Below are 25687 nucleotides of genomic sequence, written 5' to 3'. Positions count from 1 at the left end.
TGTTTGGGGGGTTTTTTGTTGTTGTTGTTGTTTTGCTATTGAGTTATATGAGTTCTTTATATTTATCAGATACATGACTCGTAAATATTTTCTCCCATTCAGTAGGTTGCCTTTTCATTTTGTTGATGGTTTCGTTTGCTGTGCAGAAGTTTATTGGTTTGATATGGCCCCACTTGTTTATTTTTGCCTTTGTTGCCTTTGCTTTTGGTTTCAAATCCAAAAAATCACCTCCAAGACTGATGTCAAGAGCCTACTACCTATTTTTTCTTCTAGGAGGTCTATGGTTTCAGGTCTTATATTCAAGTCTTTAGTCCATTTTGAGTTCCTTTTTGTGCATGGTGTAAGACAGAGGTCCAGTTTTCCCAGTGCCATTCATTGATGAGACTGTCCTTTCCTCATTGTATATTCTTGGTTCTTTCGTCATAAATTAATCGACAGTAAATGTGTGGGTTTATTTCCGGGTTCTCTATTCTGCTCTGTCAATCTAGTCTCCGTTTTTATGCCAATACCATACTGTTTTGATCACTATAGCTTTGTAATATGTTTAAAATCAGGAGGTGTGATACCTCCAACTTTGTTCTTTCTCAAGATTGCATTGGCTATTCAGGGTCTTTCTGTGATTCCATACATATTTTAGGAATGTTCTGTTTCTATGAAAAATGCTATTGGAATTTTGATAGGGATTGCATTGGGAGGTTTTTGGCTACTGATTCAATCTTGTTACTGGTAATCTGTTGAGATTTTCTATTTCTTCATAATTCAGTCTTGATAGGTTGTATGTTTCTAGGAATTCATCCATTTCATCTAGGTTGTCCAGTTTGTTGGTATATAATTGTTCATAATAGTGTCCTATGGTCCTTTGTATTTTTGTGATATCAATTGTGACACCTCTTCTTTCATTTCTGTCTTTATTTATTTGAGTCGTCTTTTTTCTTGGTGGGTATAGCTAAAGGTTGTCAATTTTGTTTATCTTTTTAAAAACCAGATCTTAGTTTCATTGAGCTTTTCTTTATTGTCTTTTTAGTCTCTATTTCATTTATTTCTGCTATGATCTTTGTTATTACCTTCTTTCTGCTAACTTTGGGCTTTATTTGTTCTTGTTTCTCTACTTCCTAGAAATGTAAAGTGAAGCTGTTTGAAATCTTTGTTTCTTGATTAGGCGTTTATCACTGAACTTTCCTCTTAGAGTTGCTTTTGCTGTATTCCGTAAGTTTTGGTATGTTCTATTTTTATTTGTCCGAAGGTAATTATTATTTTTCTCTTGATTTCTTCTTTGACTCATTGGTTGTTCAGTAGCATGATGTTTAATCTCCACATATTTGTGGATTTTCCTGTTTTCTTCTTGTAATTGATTTCAAGTTTCATACCATTGTGGTTGGAAAAGATGGCGGATATGATTTCAGTCTCCTTAAATTTATTAAGACTTGTTTTGTGCCCTAACATATGATCTACCCTAGAGTATGTTCCATGTGCACTTGACAGTATATGTATATGATTTTGAATATTCCAGAATGAAAGTCATTTTAGTCTAAAATCAATGCATTACTTAACTATTTGTTGTCAGAAATTGCAAATAGATTTTTCTCTCTTGGACCTGAAAAGATAAGGATATATTCCTAAAAATGAGAAGCAAAGAAAATACCTAAAACTGCTAGGCTGAAATCACACCTCAGTCATTAGGCTATTGGCTACCTGTTCATTTCCTACAAATTTTCAAGAAGTAAGCTTTTGCAGTCTTAATTGCCACCTAGCTTTCATACAAATAAGATTTTTTAAAATATTCTTTTTTGATACAGAAGACTTTCTAACAACGTAAATGAGAAATATAATTTATTTAAGAGAAAGTCTAATGTTGGACCACCTAAGCAGTGATCTCAAGTGTAAGGATTAGGATGCCCTTCTGTTAATGTTCAGCCTGGTCATCTCCATACTGTGGCCCAGTAAGGTATTCCCTTCCCAGTGGTCCTTTGTTGAGAGCCCCCTCCCCCATTCACACAGGTACAGCCAAAGCCCCATGTTAGACTAACCTAATCCTGCCTTCCAGCTGTAGTTGATGTATGTCAACTATCTGTGCACTGTCATTTTCGCATGGGGGAACTGGTATTGATTGAGAAAATAAGTTAGTCTCTGTCCAGATGGCTGAAGCTCTAACATATAAAGCCTGGGAGTGGTCAGCAGCTGTGTTTCCTACCGTGTAGAGAAAGCCACACTACCATGAAAGAAAAGAATAGTACTGACCTACAAGAAAAGGCCTGAGAAGAGAAAGAATGGGCCTTATTGTATATGAATCCTTAGCTCTGCTTATTCCCATGGCTTGCTGCCCTTCTGCAGTTATGAAGGTCTCCTCAGTATTCTTACATAATTCTTTCTTTCTAATAGTTTGAGTTTCAGTCCTTGACAACCAAGGGAGTAATACATTCAATCTTAGAGGACAAAATTCAGTTTTGATTGCCATCTTTTGAAAGGGCCATAGAAAGGACCAATGGGAGTAGCTGACGAAATAGTAAACAGGATCAAGGAGGAAGCTTCAAGGGCTTGGGTATTGTGAAATACAGAAACAGTTTTACAGCGTTTTCCTAATGCTATAGAAAGACGGTCTTTAACCTCCTTTCACCAGAGAACGTGGGGTTAGGTCAGAACTAATACTTTGTCTGTTAGACAAAACTCCAGACTCCTGGGACTTCCCTGGTGGTGCAGTGGTTAAGAATCCGCCTGCCGATGCAGGGGACATGGGTTTGAGCCCTGGTCCGCGAAGATCCCACATGCCATGGAGCAACTAAGCCCGTGCACCACAACTACTGAGCCTGTGCCCTAGAGCCCGTGAGCCACAACTACTGAAGCCCACGCGCCTACAGCCCGTGCTCCCACAACAAGAGAAGCCACTGCAACGAGAAGCCCGCACACCACAACGAAGAGTAGCCCCTGCTCGCCGCAATTAGAGAAAGCCTGCACGCAGCAACGAAGACCCAACTCAGCCAAAAATATAGATAGATAGATAGACAGATAGATAGATAGATAGAAAAAACACTCCAGACTCCTGCTGTGCCATTGGTGTGACCACCCTTGGCTGTGTGTCTTCGTTCAGGAGAGAATCCAGTTGTTCAGCCCAGTATTTTTGCTTGTTTCCCTTTGGTCAGGTGTCCACTCTTGGCTCAGTCACTTAGGTAGCAGGAGCAGGATCATGTGACCTGAACACATGCAGCTGGGACCTCCGAGGAGGTAGACACTGGAGGCCTGTGGGTCCACGAGTGGCCACAAGCGGGTGCCATGTTGGAGCGTCCTGGAAGTCAGTACGTGAAACTGTTTTCCCAAGATCCCCTTAAGTCTAATGATGTTGATAGTTGAGTTATGAGCCAGTCTAACACCTTTCTTTCCTGAACCTACCTCTCTCTTCAGTTGCCCAGCTGCTTTGGGGTCACTACTTTAACACCTGATCACATGGGTCATTTTTTTTTAAATTAAGTTTTATTGGCATATCGTTGCTTTACAGTGTTGTGTTAGTTTCTACTGTATAGCAAAATGAATCAGCAACACATATATCCCCTCTTTTTTGGATTTCCTTCCCATTTAGGTCACCACTGTGCATTAAGTAGAGCTCCCTGTGCTATACAGTAGGTTCTCGTTAGTTATCTATTTTATACATAGTATCAATAGTATGTATGTGTCAATCCCAATCTCCCAATTCTTCCCACCGCCCCCCACCCCCCGCCAGTGTGAGACATTTCAAATGGCTGGGCTTTCCAGGCTCAACTGGCTCATCCTTCCATGAACCCAAGAACACCTGGTTATCAGCAGACTGCAGAGACAGCAAAGCCCTGGGAGTTGTAGAGTCCAATGGAGTAACATGTAAATATCTTAAGCGAAGTAAAGACTTGCAGAGCTAATGAAGCAATGATGGAAGTTGCCACAATCTGAGGGGAGGATGCAGAAATCTGTTCATAGAGAGAAATTAGATAGCGATTTGACTTAAATCCAGCAAGATGGACCATGCAGATAACCTCTTTAACTCCTGGAATCCCTGTTTAGCAACCATAAAAGAGGGCCCTATTTGTCCCTCCTAAGCAATGCCAAATTGTTTGGGATAACAGAGTTATCTCCTTAGTGGATGTGATGTCTTAATCCCAGAATAAAACAGGATTAAGTATAGAAATAATAAAGTAAACAAAACCTGTGTTAAAAAGTTTGTGTTAGGTTCAGAAATAATTTGTTCATGTCTGGTATTTAAGAGTTTGTTGTGTTTTCGAAAATTTGGTCTATGAGAACAAGAGATCAGTATTGTGATTCCAATTTAAAATGTAGCTTAGAATTGATTTATATTTGCTGTTTTAAGTAGAGGGATATGAGAGTCAAGTTAGTAAATTTGTAACACTGAAACATTTAAGAGGATTTAGTAGTCGACATTTCTATGTTTAATTGATTAGATTTACTAGAGTTATTTAGGGACTGAAAAGGTTTTATTAGACCACTGAACTACTTAAAAAGAAAATCAATACATTAAATGTATAAATGCAGTTTAAGATGTTAAAGGAAGTTAATTAAGCTGCAAGAGCCCTTTTTAAAATAAGTGTTAATTATTAACATTTGCTAGAGCTATTAGTTGAGTAATAAGATTTGGGAATTGAACTCCAATTAGTAAGTTTAAGGAAAATTTGGGCTTGAGATGGGTAGCTGTATATAATTGGATATTAATTTTTCAGAAGTAGTTTTTAGATAGTTTGCTGTGCACAAAAGGAGATCAGAAAACCTAAATTGATAGTCAAGAATTTTCACTGAGTGACCAATGGGATGTTAGTTTAATCCCAGCCAGAACTAGTCCAAGTACAGCCAGGCTGTTCCCCAAGACAGCAGAAGGTCCAAGGACCCAACTACTGAACTGGGTGAGCGTGGGGCCAGGGAGACAGTTCTGTGGGCCACTCTTACTCATGGTGCTCTGGGAGAGGTCCTGTTTACTCCAGGCACTCCCAGATCGCATAGAAATGGGGATCTGGCCCATCCTCTCAACGGTCCTCTGAAACTTCAGCGTGGGCCCAGCCCAGAGCAGTGACCCCAGACCCATATTCGTCCTCCAGTCCTGATATCCCAGCGGGTTAGAGTGGCTGGTGCTCCTTTAGGCAAATGGGCCAGTGACTGCATGTCAGGTTGTTGCCGTATCTGAATATGCAAGCCTGAAACAAGCGATCCTTTATGACATCTGAAGATACTTGCATCCTATCTTGTCTTGAGTAAAAATGCTTATTTAATTGGCATATCGTTGCACATCTATCAGGTTGTTCCATCTTTAGATCCTTCTGTTTCTGCATCTGTGTTTTGAACAGTAAGCACTTCAAAGACTGGATTTTTTTAAATTTAATATTTGTACTTGCTTTTCACCACCCAAGAAGGCCCACATATAATTCTGGTCGGGAAAGCTCCTAAGGACATAATGAGTACTACTGCTTTGCAAATAACAGCCACAGTGAGTTCCTGACATATTCCTGGCATGCTTCTCATTAACTCAAGAAATGGGAGGCACTGTCCTAAATTCTGTTTGCTGAGTAGAGGCATTGTTATTACAGGACTAATCTCAACAATCAACATTTTTCCCCAGTGAGGCGGATTCATGAAAAAGATTAGATCCATCTTTGCGCTTTAGAATCTACAATGACAGTGATGTCCGTGTATTCTGGGGAAGGCTATATGGAGCTTTTGTTCAGCCCGGGTCTTTTTTCTGTGGGGCAGTTAGTTGATCTCTTCTGATGTAGGCAGCCTTGTGTTCCTGGCCTAAGCATTGCAAATATATTCAGTAATTCTCTGTTTTAAGTGAGTTAACAGATAATACTGCAAGAGGAAGCTTAGGTAAGCCATAGCTTACCAATGTGCCAGTGGAAACTTATTCTTCGGAATTTCCATTATCCATATTTTCCAGACAAAGGTTGAGAGGACAAGTTCAGTATATTTTAGCCAAAATAATTGTATAAAACGAGGGGAAAAAGTGAATGCTAACCTAATTAACATAGTGGGGGGTTAGACAGAGAGAAAAGAATATTCCTGTGTGCTAACTCTGCTTTTCCCACCAGCTTTCTTAGTGAAAGTTACATAAGGCACAGTTTTCTGGGTCTAGGTTTTCAGAATCACAGATTTTTGGAGCTGGAAGGTGACAAGAGTTTACTTCACAGAAAGTAAGAAAGAGGGTTTTTAAATTTTGAAGAGTATACAGTTATGAAAATATATACTCTCAAGTCATTCAGAATATCACTTTCAGTAGCCATAAAGATAGTTACGTGCCCTGGGCACAAGAGAAAATCAGGAAGTTGGACTAAAACAGCAGTCCCAGTTCTGGCCGGACGTTAAAATCACCTGGGAAGTGTTTCAACTGATGCCTGGGACCCACCCCAGAGATTTTGTTTCATTTGCTCTAAAGTGGGATATTTTTAAAAGCTTGCCAGGTGATTCTTATGTGCAGCCGGAGTTGTAAACTACTGGCCTGCCTAATACAATTAATTCCACTCTCACTTCTCTTGGCATGGTTTCATGACAGCCTCGGTCTCGAGGACGCTTTGCCAGTATCTGTTCTGTCACATGTGTGTGTTCACGGCCCTAATGACAGTGTCAGGGGCTGAAGTTGAGAGTGGCCAGGAGGGGAACAGTAGTCTGGCAGTAACGTAACCTTGCCCAAGTCAACTGGAAGGTTTTGAAGATGTTCACTAGACATGACTCCTTGGTGTTGCCTCATTTTAAGTGTGGCTCCTTATCTGATGTGGGCAGCTAGCTCAGACTTGCAATAGCAGTGCCTTTGAGTTTTGATAATTCATTTTTATTTATTTATGCCAGACAGTAGTGATGGGTGCCCAATTATCCCTGAATTAGTCATCGGAGTCCAGGCAGGAAAACAGAGGTGTTAAGAACCCTACACTTGAAATTTTGAGAAGTTCCAACTGTGAGACCAGCTGTCTCCCTCTACAAGGCATGCCGGGTGACCCAGTTCAGCAGAACCAGAACTTCTTCCAGCCCCATCTCCATATAAGAGGGCTGGGGGCATTGTCAGGTCAATAAGTTATCTTTGGGAGCATACAGCCCCTGTGCTTCCTCTAAGATTGAGGGTCCCCAAACCACACTCCCTTCCTGCCTTCATGAACTAGGGGACTAGTGACTCTCTTGTCACTGACCGGCCGATAGCTTCCATACCAGACAGCGCGGATATAAAACATTTACGTCATTGCAGGAAGTTTTATTGAACAGCACTGCTCTAAGAAGTAAGACTCGGGGGTAAAAGTAGAACCTTCTTTTTTTTCCGCTACGAGCTCTGTAGAACCACAGTTGACCCTTGAACAAGGCAGTGGTTAATCCACATATGACTTAGAGTCAGCCCTTGGTATCCATGGTTCCTTTGTATTCACGCCATATGGTACTGTAGTATTTATTATGGGAAAATATCCACGTGTAAGTGGACTCATGCAGTCAAACCCGTGTTTTTCAAGGGTCAACTGTACTTTGTTTTTAAAACTGTCTACATATCAGTTTATAAAAATAAAAATTTTTTAAATGATGATGAGGGATTCCCACAGAAGTTTTGACTGCTGAGTTTATTTAAAGGCGTTATGTTTCCATAGTACAAAAGCAGTGGTTCTCAGCTGGGGGCATTTTTGTACCCCTCCCATGCCTGAGAACATTTGGCAATGTCTGGAGACATTTTTGGTTGTCTCAGTATGGCAGGGGGGAGAGGGGTGCTACAGGCATCTGTTGGGCAGCACACAATGAATGTAGAGGGCAGCCTCCCACAGCAAGGAACTCTCCGGCCCAAAACGTCAATTGTGCTGAATTGAGAAACCTTGAGCTAAACTAAATCTCTAAGATTCCTACCAGGTTCCCAAATATATATGTGTGTGTGTGCATGTTGACTTAAATGAATAATCCTCTGACCTACAATATAGTAATTAGTTAAAGGTCAGTCCCACAGGCTAGCATTATACCTTCAGTGCACTAGAAAACTAAAAGGAAGAATTGACACAATTATCTGGATAATTCAAAACCAAAAATACACTTTCTCTTGATTAATGCTCAAATAAAGTAAAACTGGGATTTTTAAGAATTTCAGGTGCAGTGTGTTGCTTTGATAACATTTATATATTACAATATAATTACTTCAGTAGTGTTAGCTAAAAGCTTTATCATGTCTATTATTTTTTGTGTGTATGGAGAATGATAAGATCTACACTCTTCGCAACTGTGAAGTTTATAATACAGTGTTGTTGACTATAATCACTTTGTTGTGCATTAGAGCTTCAGAACTTACTCATCTACTAGTTACAGGTTTGTACCCTCAAATAACAACCCTCCAATTCCCCCTCCCCCAGCCCCTAGTAACCACCATTCTACTCTCTGTTTTTACAGGTTTGGTGTTTTTAGATTCCACATATAAGTGATGTTTGTCTTTATCTGACTTACCTCACTCAGCATAAGGCCCTCAAGGTCCATCCCTGTTGTCACGATGGCAAGATTTCCTTTTTTCTCAGGGCTGAATAATATTCCATGGGCATATATATCATATTTTCTTTATCTGTTGATGGACACTTAGGTTGTTTCCATGTCTTGGCTATTATACATAGTGCTACCATGAACATGAGGGTGCAGATATTTCTGTGACATAGTGATTTCATTTCTTTTGGACATGCTCCCAGAAGTGGAATTGCTAGATCATATGGTAGTTCTATTTTCAATATCTTGAGGAAACTTCATGTTGTTTTTCATAGTGACTGCATCCGTTTATATTCCCACCAACAGTGCACAAGTGTTCCCTATTCTCTGCATCCTTTTCAGCATTCGTTATCTCATCTGTTTGACATAGCCTTTGTAACAAACAAGAGGTGATATCTCATTGTGGTGTTGATTTGCATTTCCCAATGATAGTGATGTTAAACACCTTTTCCTGTACCTCTTGGCCATTCGTATATTTTCTTTGAAAAAATGCTTATTCAGGTCCTTTGCCCATTTTGTTTGGGTTGTTTTTTGTTTGTTTTTGCTATTAGGTTGTGTGAGTTCTTTATATATTTTTTGATATTAACCCCATATCAGATATGTGATTTGCAGATATCTTCTCCCATTCCATAGGTTGTCTCTTCATTTTGTTGATCATTTCTTTTGCTGTGTAGAAGCTTTTTATTTGATCTAGTCTCACTTGTTTATTTTTTATATTGTTGTTTGTGCTTTAGATGTCATATTCAAAAAATTACTACCAAGACCCATGTCAAGGAGCTCTTTTACTATGTTTCTTCTAGGAGTTTTATAGTTTCAGGTTTAAGTCTTGAATCCACTTCAAGCTAATATTTGTGAGTGGTGTAAAATAGGGGCCTAGTTTCATTCTTTTCCAAGTGAATATCCAATTTCCCCAGCACCATTTATTGAAGAGACTGTCTTTTCTCCATTGAGTATTCTTGGCTTCTTTGTCAAATACTAGTTGACCATATATGCATGGACTTATTTCTGGGATCTCCATTTTGTTCCATTGGTCTATGTATGTCTACTTTTATGCCATACCATAAAAGCACACAGTTTTGATTACTATACCTTTGAAATATAGCTCACATCAGGTATTGTGATGCCTCCAGCTTTGTTCTTCTTTCTCAGGATTACTTTTGCTATTTGGGGGTCTTTTATGATTCCAAACCCATTTTAGGGTAATTTTTTCCATTTCTGTAAAAAATGTCATTGGAATTTTGATTGTGATTGCACTAAGTCTGTGGATCACTTTGGGTAGTATGGACATGTTTACAATATTAATTCTCCCAATCTAGGAACACAGGATATTTTTCCATTTATTTGTGTTTTCTTCAGTGTCTTATAGTGTTCAGTGTACAGATCTTTCACCTCCTTGGCTAAATTTATTCCTAAGTATTTTGTTGTTTACAGTGCCATTGTAAATGGAATTGCTTTCTTTTTTTCTTTTGGAAAGAAACACTTGTATTTCTCAGATAAACAGTTTTCATGGATAATATTTTTGCACAGTTCATTATTACTACTGACACATGTATTAATCAGCTTGCCACATGTTGGCACAGCTGTGGTGGATTTGTCCAAATATCTACAGATTTTTCTTTCTCTGCTCAGAGATATTTTTCTTTTTTGTTTTTTCACACTGTATTTTATTTTTACAAGAGATAAATAAACTGACACCAAGCATTGTAAATGGATGACCACAACAAAAGCAACGATTGCAATTACCAAACACAAAACACACTCATACTATGTCATAATATTGACATTCAGTCCAGTAATCCTCCACTGTAACAGGTCCTTTACTTTGCAGTGAAAATTGATTTGTATACTTTTTGCCTCTGAGTCCTTTTGGTTTTTTTTTTTTAATTCAAACAAAGTCACAAAAATTATAATCATTCTCATCAGTTCACTCAGTCTCATGTAATAAATTTTTTTTCATCTTGATTTTTTGTTAGCACTTTTATGAATTCATCAGTTTTCCATGACAGTTCTGAAAATGCTTATTCATTCAGTTCAGCAGTATAGTCAGTTACCAGAAACCTGTACTTGTCAGAGTCTTTTCCATGAATTCCTTGAAGATGAAACCCTTTTATAGGAACATTTTTGCGAAAGCGTCAGAGTACACCCAGACTGTAGGTAAATGACAAAAGACTTAAAAATGACTACGGTTAAAGATTTGATGAAAGTTCATAATAATGCAATTGGCAAGGAAATTTAGTTATTTCTGAGATATACATTTTAAAGTAATAACTAGAATTATGACTTATAACATTATACCAGAACATATAAGATTTTTAGAAATTTCATGTAATGTCTGAAACATTTATATTAACATTTCCATACAAATAACCCAAAGAAAGTTTAGTATTAGTTATTTTTGTTTGTTTTTTTATACTGCAGGTTCTTATTAGTCATCAATTTTATACACATCAGTGTATACATGTAAATCCCAATCGCCCAATTCATCACACCACCATCCCCACCCCACCCCGGTTTTCCCCCTTGGTGTCCATACGTTTGTTCTCTACATCTGTGTCTCAACTTCTGCCCTACAAACCGGTTCATCTCTAGGTTCCACATACATGCATTAATATTACTATATTTGTTTTTTTCTTTCTTACTTCACTCTGTATGACAGTCTCTAGATCCATCCACGTCTCAACAAATGACTCAATTTCGTTCCTTTTTATGGCTGAGTAATATTCCATTGTATATATTTACCACAACTTCTTTATCCATTCATCTGTCAATGGGCATTTAGGTTGCTTCCATGACCTGGCTATTTTAAATAGTGCTGCAATGAATATTGGGATGTATGTGTCTTTTTGAATTATGGTTTTCTCTGGGTATATGCCCAGTAGTGGGATTGCTGGATCATATGGTAATTCTATTTTTAGTTTTTTAAGGCACCTCCATACTGTTCTCCATAGTGGCTGTATCAATTTATATTCCCACCAACAGTGCAAGAGGGTTCCCTTTTCTCCCTCTCCAGCATTTGTTGTTTGTAGATTTTCTGATGATGCCCATTCTAACTGGTGTGAGGTGATACCACATTGTAGTTTTGATTTGCATTTCTCTAATAATTAGTGATGTTGAGCAGCTTTTCATGTGCTTCTTGGCCATATGTATGTTGTCTTTGGAGAAATGTCTGTTTAGGTCTTCTGCCCATTTTTGGATTGGGTTGTTTATTTCTTTAATATTGGATTTTTTTCAAAAACCCTGGATTTTTGTTTCTTTAATATTGAGCTGCATGAGCTGTTCATATATTTTGGAGATTAATCCTTTCTCCATTGATTCATTTGCGAATACTTTCTCCTATACTGAGGGTTGTCTTTTCGTCTTGTTTATGGTTTCCTTTGCTGTGCAAAAGCTTTGAGGTTTCATTAGGTCCCATTTGTTTATTTTTATTTATTTATTTATTTATTTTGCGGTACGCGGGTCTCTCACTGTTATGGCCTCTCCTGTTGCGGAACACAGGCTCCGGATGCGCAGGCTCAGCAGCCATGGCTCATGGGCCCAGCTGCTCCGCAGCATGTGGGATCTTCCCGGACCAGGGCACGAACCTGTGTCCCCTGCATCGGCAGGTGGACTCTCAACCACTGCACCACCAGGGAAGCCCCCATTTGTTTGTTTTTATTTCCATTACTCTAGGAGGTGGATCAAAAAAGATCTTGCTGTGATTTATGTCAAAGAGTGTTCTTCCTGTGTTTTCTGCTAAGTTTTATAGTGTCCGGTCTTACATTTAGGTCTCTAATCCATTTTGAGTTTATTTTTATGTATGGTGTTAGGGAGTGTTCTAATTTCATTCTTTTACATGTAGCTGTCCAGTTTTCCCAGCACCACTTATTGAAGAGACTGTCTTTTCTCCATTGTATATCCTTGCCTCCATAGGTGCGTGGGTTTATCTCTGGGCTTTCTATCTTGGTCCATTGATCTATGTTTCTGTTTTTGTGCCAGTACTGTATTGTCTTGATTACTGTAGCTTTGTAGTATAGTCTGAAGTCAGGGAGTCTGATTCTTCCAGCTCCGTTTTTTTCCCTCAAGACCGCTTTGGCTATTTGGGGTCTTTTGTGTCTCCATACAGATTTTACGATGGTTTGTTCTAGTTCCGTAAAAAATGCCATTGGTAATTTGATAGGGACTGCATTGAATCTGTAGATTGCTTTGGGCAGTATAGTCATTTTCACAATATTGATTCTCCCAATCCAAGAACATGGTATATCTCTCCACCTGTTGGTATCATTAATTTCTTTCATCAGTGTCTTATAGTGTCCTGCCTACAGGTCTTTTGTTTCCCTAGGTAGGTTTATTCCTAGATATTTTATTCTTATTGTTGCAATGGTAAATGGGAGTGTTTCCATAATTTCTCTTTCAAATTTTTCATCATTAGTGTATAGGAATGCAAGAGTTTTCTGTGCATTAATTTTGTATCCTGCAACTTTACCAAATTCATTGATTAGCTCTAGTAGTTTTCTGGTGGCATCTTTAGTATTCTCTATGTATAGTATCATGTCATCTGCAAACAGTGACAGTTTTACTTCTTCTTTTCCAATTTGTATTCCTTTTATTTCTTTTTCTTCTCTGATTGCCATGGCTAGGACTTCCAAAACTATGTTGAATAATAGTGGTGAGAGTGTACATCCTTGTCCCATTCCTGATCTTGGAGGAAATGGTTTACAGTTTTTCACCATTGAGAATGATGTTTGCTGCGGGTTTGTCGTATATGGCCTTTATTATGTTTAGACAAATTCCCTCTATGACCACTTTCTGGAGAGTTTTTATCCTAAATGGGTGTTGAATTTTGTCAAAAGCTTTCTCTGCATCTATTGAGATGATTACATGGTTTTTATTCTTCAATTTGTTAATATGGTGTATCACATTGATTTGCGTATATTGAAGAATCCTTGCATCCCTGGGATAAATCCCACTTGATCATGGTGTATGATCCTTTCAAATGTGTTGTTGGATTCTGTTTGCTAGTATTTTGTTGAGGATTTTTGCATCTATATTCATCAGTGATATTGGTCTGTAATATTTTGTGTGTGGTATCTTTGTCTGGTTTTGGTATCAGGGTGATGGTGGCCTCATAGAATGAGTTTGGGAGTGTTCCTTCCTTTGCAATTTTTTGGAAGAGTTTGAGAAGGATGGGTGCTAGCTCTTCTCTAAATGTTTGATAGAGTTCACCTGTGAAGCCATCTGGTCCTGGACTTCTGTTTGTTGGAAGATTTTTATTTCATTACTTGTGATTGGTCTGTTCATATTTTCTGTTTCTTCCTGGTTCAGTCTTGGAAGGTTATACCTTTCTAAGAATTTGTCCATTTCTTCCAGGTTGTCCATTTCATTGGTATAGAGTTGTTTGTAGTAGTCCCTTAGGATGCTTTGTATTTCTGCAGTGTCTGTTGTAACTTCTCCTTTTTCATTTCTAAGTTTATTGATTTGAGTCTTCCCCTCTTTTTCCTGATGAGTCTGGCTAATAGTTTATCAATTTTGTTTATCTTCTCAAAGAACCAGCTTTTAGTTTTATTGATATTTGCTATTGTTTTCTTTGTTTCTATTTCATTTATTTCTGCTCTGATCTTATGATTTCTTTCCTTCTGCTAACTTTGAGTTTTGTTTGTTCTTCTTTCTCTAGTTCCTTTAGGTATAAGGTTAGATTGTTTACTTGAGTTGTTTCTTGAGGTAGGCTTGTATAGCTGTAAACTTCCCTCTTAGAACTGCTTTTGCCTCGTCCCATAGGTTTTGGATCATCGTGTTTTCATTGTTATTTGTCTCTAGGTATTTTTTGATTTCCTCTTTGATTTCTTCAGTGATCTCTTGGTTATTTAGTAACGTATTGTTTAGCCTCCATGTGTTTGTGTTTTTTACGTTTTTCCCCCTGTAATTCATTTCTAATCTCAGTGTTGTGGTCACAAAAGATGCTTGATATGATTTCAATTTTCTTAAATTTACTGAAGCTTGATTTGTGACCCGAGATGTGATCTATCCTGGAGAATGTTCCGTGCGCACTTGAGAAGAAAGTGTAATCTGCTGTTTTGGGATGGAATGTCCTATAAATATCAATTAAATCTATCTGGTCTGTTGTGTCATTTAAAGCTTCTGTTTCCATATTTATTTTCTGTTTGGATGATCTGTCCATTGGTGTAAGTGAAGTGTTAAAGTCCCCCACTATTATTGTGTTACTGTCCATTTCCTCTTTTATAGCTGTTAGCAGTTGCCTTATGTATTGAGGTGCTCCTATGTTGGGTGCATATATATTTAAAATTGTTATATCTTCTTCTTGGATTGATCCCTTGATCATTATGTAGTGTCCTTGTCTCTTGTAACATTCTTTATTTTAAAGTCCATTTTATCTGCTATGAGTATAGCTACTCCAGCTTTCTTTTGATTTCCATTTGCATGGAATATCTTTTTCCATCACCTCACTTTCAGTCTGTATGTGTCCCTAAGTCTGAAGTGGGTCTCTTGTAGACAGCGTATATATGGGTCTTGTTTTTGTATCCATTCAGCAAGCCTCTGTCTTTTGGTTGGAGCATTTAATCCATTCACGTTTAAGGTGATTATCGATATGTATGTTCCTATGACCATTTTCTTAATTGTTTTGGGTTTGTTTTTGTAGGTGCTTTTCTTCTCTTGTGTTTCCCACTTAGAGAAGTTCCTTTAGCATTTGTTGTAGAGCTGGTTTGGTGGTGCTGAATCCTCTTAGCTTTTGCTTGTCTGTAAAGCTTTTGATTTCTCCATCGAATCTGAATGAGATCCTTGCCAGGTAGAGTAATCTTGGTTGTAGGTTCTTCCCTTTCATCACTTTAAGTATATCATGCCATTCCCTTCTGGCTTGTAGAGTTTCTGCTGAGAAATCCGCCGTTAACCTTATGGGAGTTCCCTTGTATGTTATTTTTCGTTTTTCCCTTGCTGCTTTCAATCATTTTTCTTTGTCTTTAATTTTTGTCAATTTGATTACTGTGTGTCTCGGTGTGTTTCTCCTTGGGTTTATCCTGTATGGGACCTGCTGCACTTCCTGGACATGGGTGGCTTTTTCCTTTCCCATGTTAGGGAAGTTTTCGACTATAATCTCTTCAAATATTTTCTCTGGTCCTTTCTCTCTCTCTTCTCCTTCTGAGACCCCTACAATGCGAATGTTGTTGTGCTTAATGTTGTCCCAGAGGTCTCTTAGGCTGTCTTCATTTCTTTTCATTCTCTTTTCTTTATTCTGTTGCACAGCAGTGAATTCCACCATTGTGTCTTCCAGGTCACTTATCCATTCTTCTGCCTCAGTTATTCTGCTATTGATTCCTTCTAGTGTAGTTTTCATTTCAGTTATAGTATTGTTCATCTGTTTGATTGTTCTTTAATTCTTCTAGGTCTTTGTTAAACATTTCTTGCACCTTCTCGATCTTTGCCTCCATTCTTTTTCTGAGGTCCTGGATCATCTTCACTATCACTATTTTGAATTCTTTTTCTGGAAGGTTGCCTATCTCCACTTCATTTAGTTGTTTTTCTGGGTTTCTTCTTGTTCCTTCATCTGGTACATAGTCTGCCTTTTCATCTTGTCTGTCTTTCTGTGAATGTGGTTTTTGTTCCACAGGCTGCAGGATTGTAGTTCTTCTTGCTTCTGCTCTCTGCCCTCTGGTGGATGAGGCTATCTAAGAGGCTTGTGCAAGTTTCCTGATGGGAGGGACTGGTGGTGGGTAGAGCTGACTGTTGCTCTGGTGGGCAGAGCTCAGTAAAACTTTAATCTACTTGACTGTTGATGGGTGGGGCTGGGTTCCCTCCCTGTTGGTTGTTTGGCCTGAGGCAACCCAACACTGGAGCCTACCTGGGTTCTTTGCTGGGGCTAATGACAGACTCTGGGAGGGCTCATGCCAAGGAGTACTTCCCAGAACTTCTGCTGTCAGTGTCCTTGTCCCCACAGTGAGCCACAGCCCCCCCCCCATACACACACCTCTGCAGGAGACCCTCCAACACTAGCAGGTAGGTCTGGTTCAGTGTCCCCTGGGGTCACTGCTCCTTCCCCTGGGTCCCAGTGTGCACACTACTTTGTGTGTGCCCTCCAAGAGTGGAGTCTCTGTTTCCCCCAGTCCTGTCAAAGTCCTGCAATCAATTCCCACTAGGCTTCAAAGTCTGATTCTCTAGGAATTCCTCCTCCCATTGCTGTACTCCCAGGTTGCGAAGCCTGATGTGGGGCTCAGAACCTTCACTCCAGTGGGTGACTTCTGTGGTGTAAGTGTTCTCCAGTCTGTGAGTCGCCCACCCAGCAGTTATGGGATTTGATTTTACTGTGATTGCGCCCCTCCTACCATCTCATTGTGGCTTCTCCTTTGTCTTCGGATGTGGGGTATCTTTTTTGGTGAGTTCCAGTGTCTTTCTGTCGATGATTGTCCAGCAGCTAGTTGTGATTCTGGTGTTCTTGCAAGAGGGAGTGAGAGCACGTCCTTCTACTCTGCCATCTTGATTCCTCTCCACTGCAATTGCTTTCTTAACTTTTCTTTCAGAAAATTCATTGTTAGTGTATAGAAATGCACATGATACTGACTTTGTATCCTGCAACTTTACTGTATTCATTTATTCTAATAGTTTTTTAGTGGAGTCTTTAGGGTTTTCTTTTTATTGAGGTCTAATTGGCATATCACATTATATTTGTTTCAGGTGTTCAACCTAATGATTCAATATTTGTATATATTGCAAAATGATCATAATGAGTCTAGTTAATATTCATCATCAAACATAGTTGGAAAATTTTTTTTTCTGATGAGAACTTTTAAGATCTACTCCCTTAGCAACTTTCATATATGCAGTACAGCATTATTAACTATAGTCACCATGCTGTACATTACATCCCTAGGACTTATTTATTTTATAACTAGAATTCTATAAGTCTGGGCCCACTTTACCCATTTCACTAACCACCCCCCCAACTAGCCTCTGGCAGTTAATACCCTATTCTCTGTATCAGTGCACTCATTTTGTTTTCTTTTTTGGTATTTGTTTTTTATATTCCACATATAACTGAGATCATATGGTATTTGTCTTTCTCTGTCTGACTTGTTCCACTTAGCGTAATGCCCTCGAGGTCTATCCATGTTGTCAAAAATGGCAAGATTTCCTTCTTTGTATGGCTGAGTAATATTCCACTGTGTGTATATGTGTGTGTGTGTGTGTGTGTGTGTGTGTACACACCACATCTTTTTCTATTCATCTATTGATGGACACTTAGGTTGCTTCTGTGTCTTGGCTATTGTAAATAATGCCACAATGAACATGAAGGTGAAGATATCTTTTCAAGTTAGAGTCTTTAATTTTTTGAGGAAGCTCCATACTATTTTCCATAGTGACTGTACCAATTTACATTCCCAACAGTGCACAAAGGTTCCCTTTTTTCCATATCTTCCCCAACACTGTTATTTCTTGTCTGTTTGACAGTAGCCATTTTAACAGGTGTGAGATACTATATCATTGTGGTTTTAATTTGCATTTCCAATGTTGAGCACCATTTTGTATACCTGTTGGCCATCAGTATGTCTTCTTTAGAAAAATGTCTGTTTAGATCCTCTGACTGCTATTTAATTGGATTTTTTTTTTTTTTTGCCATTGAGTGTGTGAGTTCCTTATATATTTTGGATAATTAATTTTTTTTTAGTTTGATTTGTTTAATAACTTACAAAATGGGTCGTCAGGGGAGCAGCCATAAAGTTTACACCATGTGGGTCTGTTGGGAAAATAGTAGGACCAACTCCTTACTCTGCCCAGGAGAAGGGAGTGTGAGGTCACCAAGGACCCTAAGGGAGGTGGGCAAGAGCCTGGGGACGAGGGGGTCTGGAGAAGCCTGGCTCGTGCTCAGAGGACCACACTGGGAGGAGGAAAGTCTGGATCAGAGGTGGGTGGCACCACTGGTGATCAAAATTGTGTGGTTTGCAGAATTTCTTCTATGGAATATTAGTCTTCTTTCTCATTTGTAGATCAAAAAATTTAGTAGGGAGATTAGGACACATCATCTTGTCAAATCATTGCTTTCTACTTCTGAAACTCCAAACACGTTTTCTGCTGCCCATTTCCTTCCCTAACCCATCATCTGACCTGAATTTTCTATTATTCTAAGTACACCACAGTAGGCTGCAAAGTTCCTACTATCTTCATTTTCACCACCTACTCCTTCTCGTGCATCAGTCACAACTCCGCTGCTCTTGCCAACTTCTATGTCTTCCTCCTCTCAAAGTCACACTCATCTTCTTATTTTACTATTTTAAATCCTCTATGTTCTGTGAGTCCAAATATTCCCAGCCCAAGAGCCTCTTTCCATCTCCTTCACACCCTTCACACTTTGTGACGCCTACTGTGTATGGTCACATCTGCCTATAGATCAGTGGTCCTCAACCTTGACTGCAACTAGAGTCACACTGATAGTTAAAAAAAAAAAAAAAAGACAGGGGCCTAAACACAGAGAATCTGATTTAATAGGTCTAGAAGGGGCAACATGGATCAGTACATTTTGTTTTGGTTTTTGCTTTATTGGAGTATAATTGCTTTACAATGGTGTGTTAATTTCTGCTATATAACATAGTGAATCAGCTATACATATACATATATCCCCATATCCCCTCCCTCTTGAGTCTCCCTCCCTCCCGCCCTCCCTATCCCACCCCTCTAGGTGGTCACAAAGCACCGAACTGATATCCCTGTGCTATCTATTTTACATTTGGTAGTATATATATGTCCATGCCACTCTCTCACTTCATCCCAGCTTACCCTTCCCCCTCCCTGTGTCCTCAAGTCCATTCTCTAGGTCTACGGCCATACCACTCCGAATGCACCCGATCTTGTCTGGATAATTAAATCTTTATCAGATATATGATTTGCAAATATTTTCTCCCATTTGGTAGACTGCATTTTCATTTTGTTGATCGTTTCCTTTGCTGTGCAGAAGATTTTAGTTTGACGTATTCTCACTTCTTTATTTTTGCTTTTGTTGTCTTTGCTTTTGGTGTCAAATCCAAATCATTGTCATCAAGATCAATCTCAAGGAGCTTACTATGTTTTTTCCTAGGAGTTTTATGGTTTCAAGTTTTACATTCAGGTCTTTAATCCATTTTGAGTTCGTTTTTGTGTATGGGATAAGTTAGTGGTTCAATTTCATTCTTTTGCAAGTGGCTGTCCAGGTTTCCCATTATCTTTTACTGAAGAGACTGTCCTTTCCCCCATTGTATACACTTGGCTCCCTTGTCATAAATTAATTCACCATATAGGCACGGGTTTATTTCTGGACTCTCTATTCCGTTCCATTGATTGATGTGTCTGTTTTTATGCCAATAGCATACTATTTTGATTACTATAAGTTTGTAATATAGTTTGAAATCAGGAGGCGTAATGCTTCTTCTTATTTCTCAAGATTATCTGCTTTGGCTATTCAAGGTCTTTTGTGGTTCCATACAAATTTTGGGATTGTTCTATTTCTGGGATAAATGTCATTGGAATTTTTATAGGGATTGCATTGCATCTGTAGATTGCTTTGGTTAGTATGGACATTTTCATAATATTCTTCCAATCCAGGACATAGAATATCTTTCCATTTATTTGTGTATTCTTAATTTTTTCATCAGTGTCTTATAGTTTTCAGTGTACAGGTCTTTCAGCTCCTTGGTTAAATTTATTCCTAGATATTTTATGCTTTATGATGCAATTGTAAATTTGATTTTTTTAACATCTTTATTGGAGTATAATTGCTTTACAGTGTTGTGTTAGTTTCTGCTGTATAACAAAATGAATCAGCTATACATATACATATATCCCCATATCCCCTCCCTCTTGAGTCTCCCTCCCACCTTCCCTATCCCACCCCTCTAGGTGGTCACAAAGCACCGAACTGATATCCCTGTGCTATGCAGCTGCTTCCCACTAGATATGTTTTACATTTAGTAGTGTATATATGTCCATGCCACTCCCTCACTTCATCCCAGCTTACCCTTCCCCCTCCCTGTGTCCTCAAGTCCATTCTCTAGGTCTGCGTCTTTATTCCTACCCTGCCCCTAGTTTTTTGAGAACCATTTTTTTTTTTTAGATTCCATATATATGTGTTAGCATACAGTATTTGTTTTTCTCTTTCTGACTTACTTCACTCTGTATGACAGACTCTGGTCCATCCACCTCACTACAAATAACTCAATTTCATTTCTTTTTATGGCTGAGTAATATTCCATTGTATATATGTGCCACATCTTCTTTATCCATTCATCTCTTGATGGACATTTGGGTTGCTTCCATGTCCTGGCTATTGTAAATAGTGCTGCAGTGAACATTGTGGTACATCACTCTTTTTGAATGAATCATTAGAGAAATGCAAATCAAAACTACAATGAGATATCATCTCACACCAGTCAGAATGGCCATCATCAAGAAATCTACAAACAAATGCTACAGTGGGTGTGGAGAAAAGGGAACCCTCTTGCACTGTTGGTGGGAATGTAAGTTGATACAGCCACTATGGAGAACAGTATGGAGGTTCCTTAAAAAACTAAAAATAGAACTACCATATGACCCAGCGATCCCACTACTGGGCATACACCCTGAGAAAACCATAATTCAAAAAGAGTCATGTTAAACCATTCTTGCATCCCTGGAATAAATCCCACTTGATCATGCTGTTTGCCACTTTTAATGTCCTGAATTTGATTTGCTAATATTTTGTTGAGGAATTATCCATCTATGTTCATCAGGGCTATTGGCCTGCGATTTTCTTTTATTCTGGTGCTCTTGCCTGGTTTTGGTGTCAGGGTTATGCTGGCCTCATAAAATGCGTTTGGAAGTGTTCCCTCCCCTTCTATTTTTCTGGAAGAGTTTAAGAAGGATTGGCATTAGTTATTCTTTAAATATTTGGTAGAATTCACCAGTGAAGCCATCTGATTGATCCTAGACTTTTGTTTGTTGGGAAGTTTTTGATTACTAATTCAATCTCCTTACTAGTAATCAGTCTGTTCAAATTTTTTCTCTTTGTTCTGATTCAGTCTTGGTAGATTGTAGGTTTCAAAGGAATGTATCCATTTCTTCTAGGTTGTCCAATTTGTATATAATTTTTCTTAGTAGTCTCTGTGTTTCTGTGATATCCATTTTAGCATCTATTCTTCATTTCTGACTTTGAGTCTACTCTCTTTTTTTCTTGATGAGTCTACCTAAAGGTTGTCAATTTTATTTATCTTTTAAAAAAACAGCTCTTAGTTTCATTGATCTCTTCTATTATCTTTTCAGTCTCTATTTCCTTTGTTACTTCTCTGATCTTTGTTATTCCCTTCGTTCTGTTAAATTTGGGCTCAGTATCTTCTTCCCTTTCTAGTTCTTTGAGGTGTAAAAAAGGTTGTTTATTTGAGATGTTTGTCACTATAAACTTCCCTCTTAACTGCCTTTGCAGCATCCCATGGGTTTTGATACGCTGTGCTTTCATTTGTTTCAGGGTATTTTTTATTTTGCTTTCGATTTCTTCTTAGACCCACTGGTTTTTTATGAGTATGTTATTTAATCCCCACATATTTGCGAATTTTTCAGCTTTCCTCGTGGTATTGATTTCTAGTTTCATACCATTGTGGTTGGAAAAGATACCTGGTATGATTTCAGCTTTCTTAAATTTGGTAAGACGTGGTTTGTGACCTGTCATGTGATGTATTCTGGAGAATGTTTTGTGTGCACTTGAGATGAATGTGTATTCTGCTGCTGTTGGATGGAATATTCTGTATGTGTCTGTAGGTGCATTTGTTCAAAAGCATCACTCACATCCATTATTTCCTTCTTGACTTTCTGCCTGGGTGATCTGTCCATTGTTTAAAGTGGTGTATTGAGGTCCTCTACTATTATTGCATTGCTGTCTATTTTTCCCTTTAGGTCTGTTAATAATTAATATTTTTAGATGCTCTAATATTGGGTGCATATATGTTACAATTAATATATCTGATGAATTGCCCCTTTATCATTGTATAATGACTTTGTCTTGTGTTACAGTTTTTGGTTTAACATCTATTTTGTCTGATATAAATATAACCACCCCTGCTTTCTTTTGGTTTCTATTTGCTTGAAATATCTTTTTCCATCCCTTCACATTCTGTTTGTGAATATCCATAATGCTTAAGTGAGTCTCTTGTAGGCAGCATATAGTTAGGTCTTATTTTTAATCCATTCAGTCCATCTGTGTCTTTTAATTGGAGAATTTAGCCCATATACATTAATTATTGATAGCTAAGGACTTACTGTTGCCAGTATGTTAATTGCTTTCTGATAGTTTTGTCATTCCTTAGTTCCTTTGTTCCTCTTGCTGTCTTTCTTTTTGAGTCGATGATTTTTTGTAGTAGTTTGCTTTTCTCTTTATCATTGTATATCTGTTATCTAGTTTTGGTCTGTGGTTATTACCATGAGGCTTTCATAATATGTTATAACCATCTATGATAACTTCAATTACATAAGCAAGTTCTACCCAACTACCTGCCCCCCTCAGATTTATGTTGATGTCCCAATTTATATATTTTTATATAATTATATTTATATATTATACATTTATGTATTATATTTATAAATACTATATTAACATAATATTACAGCTATAGTTATTTTCAACACTGTTGTCTTTAACCTATATGCTAGATTTCAAAGTGATTTACACACCACCATTGAAGTATTAGAGTTCTTTGAATTTGACTATATATATTCACCTTTACCAGTAAATTTTATATTTCAGTATGTTTTCATGCTACTAATTTGTTTCAGTTTGAAGAACTTCCTTTAACATTTCTTGTAGGGCAGGTCTAGTGGTGATTAATTTCCTTCATGCTTTTGTTGGGTGAGATATCCTTGGATGAGTTTCGTTGTTGCTGTTTATGTGCTTTGAATGTATCATCCCACTGTCTCCTGGCCTGTAAGGTTTCTGCTGAGAAATGTAAAGCCTTGTCAGAATTCCCTGTATGTGATTTTCTTTCTGACTTTGAGAGATTGATTATAATGTGTCTCAGTGAGGATCTCTTCGGGTGGGATCTCTAAGCTTCCCATACCTGGATGGCTGTATCTCTCCCCAGATTTGGGAAGTTTTCAGCCAATATTTCTTTGAATAAGATTTCTGTGAGGATATTGTTTCTGATCATGCCCCACATAGCTCATGTATGCTTTCTTCACTCTTTTTCATTCTAATTTCAAAAATGGGACTCTTGCTTAAGCTGCTGTTAATCATTTCAGTCAGCTACTTTTAGGATTTGCTTATGGAACTGTGGCAAGGAATATTTCTCTTCTGAAATTCCTTAAATCAGTGATACTTAAATTCTGATGATCCTTTGTTGATATAAAAATCAGCCTACCTTGTGTTTTACAGCCAATGGCAGGGTAATTCATAAATCATACTGAAAAATAAATATTCAGGGAACATGCAGAAGTTATACGAAGAGAAAGCTTTGCATTTGGGCAAGATATGTTTGTTCTGTCTCTGAGTCGTCTTTTCAGTTTTACAGATTCTGTCATTTGATCTGTCAGCCTCAGCTCCTAATCCTGAGATCTATGACCTTGATTTTCTCTCCTGTTCCTTCTTAAATGGATAGCTTTTTAATATATATCAGATCAGTAGTCTGTGTCCTAGCAGTTCTAGGTGTTCACAGTCCCTCTATTTATAGTATCTTCTGTGATTTTTCCCAAGAGCTGATACTGATGTTTAACAAAGCTGGCCCCTGAGGCAGCCCCTCAAATACTTCTTGACTTAAAACGTTTTCATTGTTAGATATTGCTACTGCTCTCCAGTAATACTAAAGTCCTCATTTTTTTCCATCAAATTCACATAATAACTGTTGGGATTTATGATTTATAATATATATATATTTATACATATAAAAGCACCTTAAAATTCCCTTGATCAAAAGCGATCTTAGAAGATATGTATTTTTATCTCACATGTATTTATTCAGTATGACTTTGAGTGCCTGTTATGTGCAAATATGATTATTTTTAAAAATACTTATATAAGTACGGGTGCTAGAGGTCAATTGACCCAGCTCCTAAATACCTTACAGCACCAAGTAAAAATTTTACAGTTAAAGCCAGTTCCTTTAAATATGTAAATGTACTTCTGTGCAGAATGTTTGTTGTGGTGATATGTAAGCTTAGGTTCAACTGAGAAAGAGGCTTGAAAAAAAATAGAGGCTTAATAACAATAGATGCTTACTTCTCTCTCCTATGTATGGCAGCCCACAGTCCTCAGGGATCCAAGCTTCTTTTCATTCTGTCCTCCACCCTCTGGTTCAGAATGGCTGCTGGGTGGAATAGCAAATATTACTAGTCTTAAAAGAAAAAAAAGATAAATAACTTTATTAAAATATAAGAACTTCTGTTCATCAAAAGACACCAAAAAAGAGTAAGATGGCAAGCCACAGACTGGATAATGATATTTACAATACATACATCCACGAAAAGAATCCAAAATATATACAAAGAGCAGGTGCTTCACTAAAGAGGGTATTCAAACGGCCAATAAAAAGATAATATCATTAGTCATCTGGCAAATGCCAATTAATAGCATGATGAAACACCATTACCTATCAGAACGATTAAAATTAAAAAGAATGCTAACAATAAATGTTGGCAAGGATGTGAAGCAACTGGAATACTTATAAATTCCTGGTAGAATTACACATTTTGAGGCAGTCAGTTTGGAAATTTGTTTGGAAGTACCTACTAAAACTAAAAATTGCTCACCCTGTGCCCCAGCAGTTCTACTCCTAGTTATATGCCCAAGAGAAATGAGTGCATTTTGTTGAGTACGTGGTCAGATAAGGCTTCACAGCATCACGTTAGGCTTGGTCTCTGAAGATGAGCAGGTGTCTCTAGGCAGACAGGCATCAGCAGCAGCATGAAGTCAGTCATGGAGATATAAGCCAATCTGGTTTGTTTGGGAATGATGGCAGTTCCAAATGGCTGGATCGTATAGGTTGCAATTCCAGAAAGACACAAGGCCTGAAGGAGTAGACAGGGTCTTGTAGAGCTTGCTAGTTAGTGTCTTCTGCCAAGAAACATGGTCAGGTTTGTATTTAGAAAGGTCATTCAGAGAGGTGTGGCGGGGAGGGGAAGCTATGTAACTGTTGGCAGGAAGACAGTCCAGGTGGATAGTTGTCACTTTGCTGCCATTTTGCCAATTCTGGAGAATAAGTACTCTTCTTATATTCTGCATTATCCTGTCTTTCATTCTACGAGGAATGGAATTAGTATGTTG

At 38.1% G+C, this 25687-nt stretch overlaps 2 protein-coding genes across 2 annotated transcripts in view; one reads left to right on the top strand and one right to left on the bottom strand.

Moving 5' to 3' along the window:
* The window catches only part of FAM124A (family with sequence similarity 124 member A), a gene marked incomplete at both ends in the record, with an annotated part of 112728 nt that overhangs the window by 58724 nt on the left and 28317 nt on the right, over positions 1-25687 (top strand). The window lies entirely within an intron of this gene.
* Positions 24646-25687, bottom strand: part of LOC309974909 (uncharacterized protein) — an 84593-nt gene continuing 83551 nt past the window's right edge. Inside the window, exon 4 of the mRNA XM_082859761.1 lies at positions 24646-24731. Coding sequence (XP_082715887.1) covers positions 24720-24731 — 12 coding nt within the window. The 3' untranslated portion in view covers positions 24646-24719. The remainder of the gene's footprint in view (positions 24732-25687) is intronic.

Source organism: Leucopleurus acutus (genome assembly GCF_964270905.1).
Source record: "Leucopleurus acutus genome assembly, chromosome: 18".
Taxonomy (NCBI): Eukaryota; Metazoa; Chordata; class Mammalia; order Artiodactyla; family Delphinidae; genus Leucopleurus; species Leucopleurus acutus.
The sequence above is the reverse complement of the archived record's forward strand: the minus strand, read 5'-3'. Positions and strand labels throughout refer to the sequence as shown.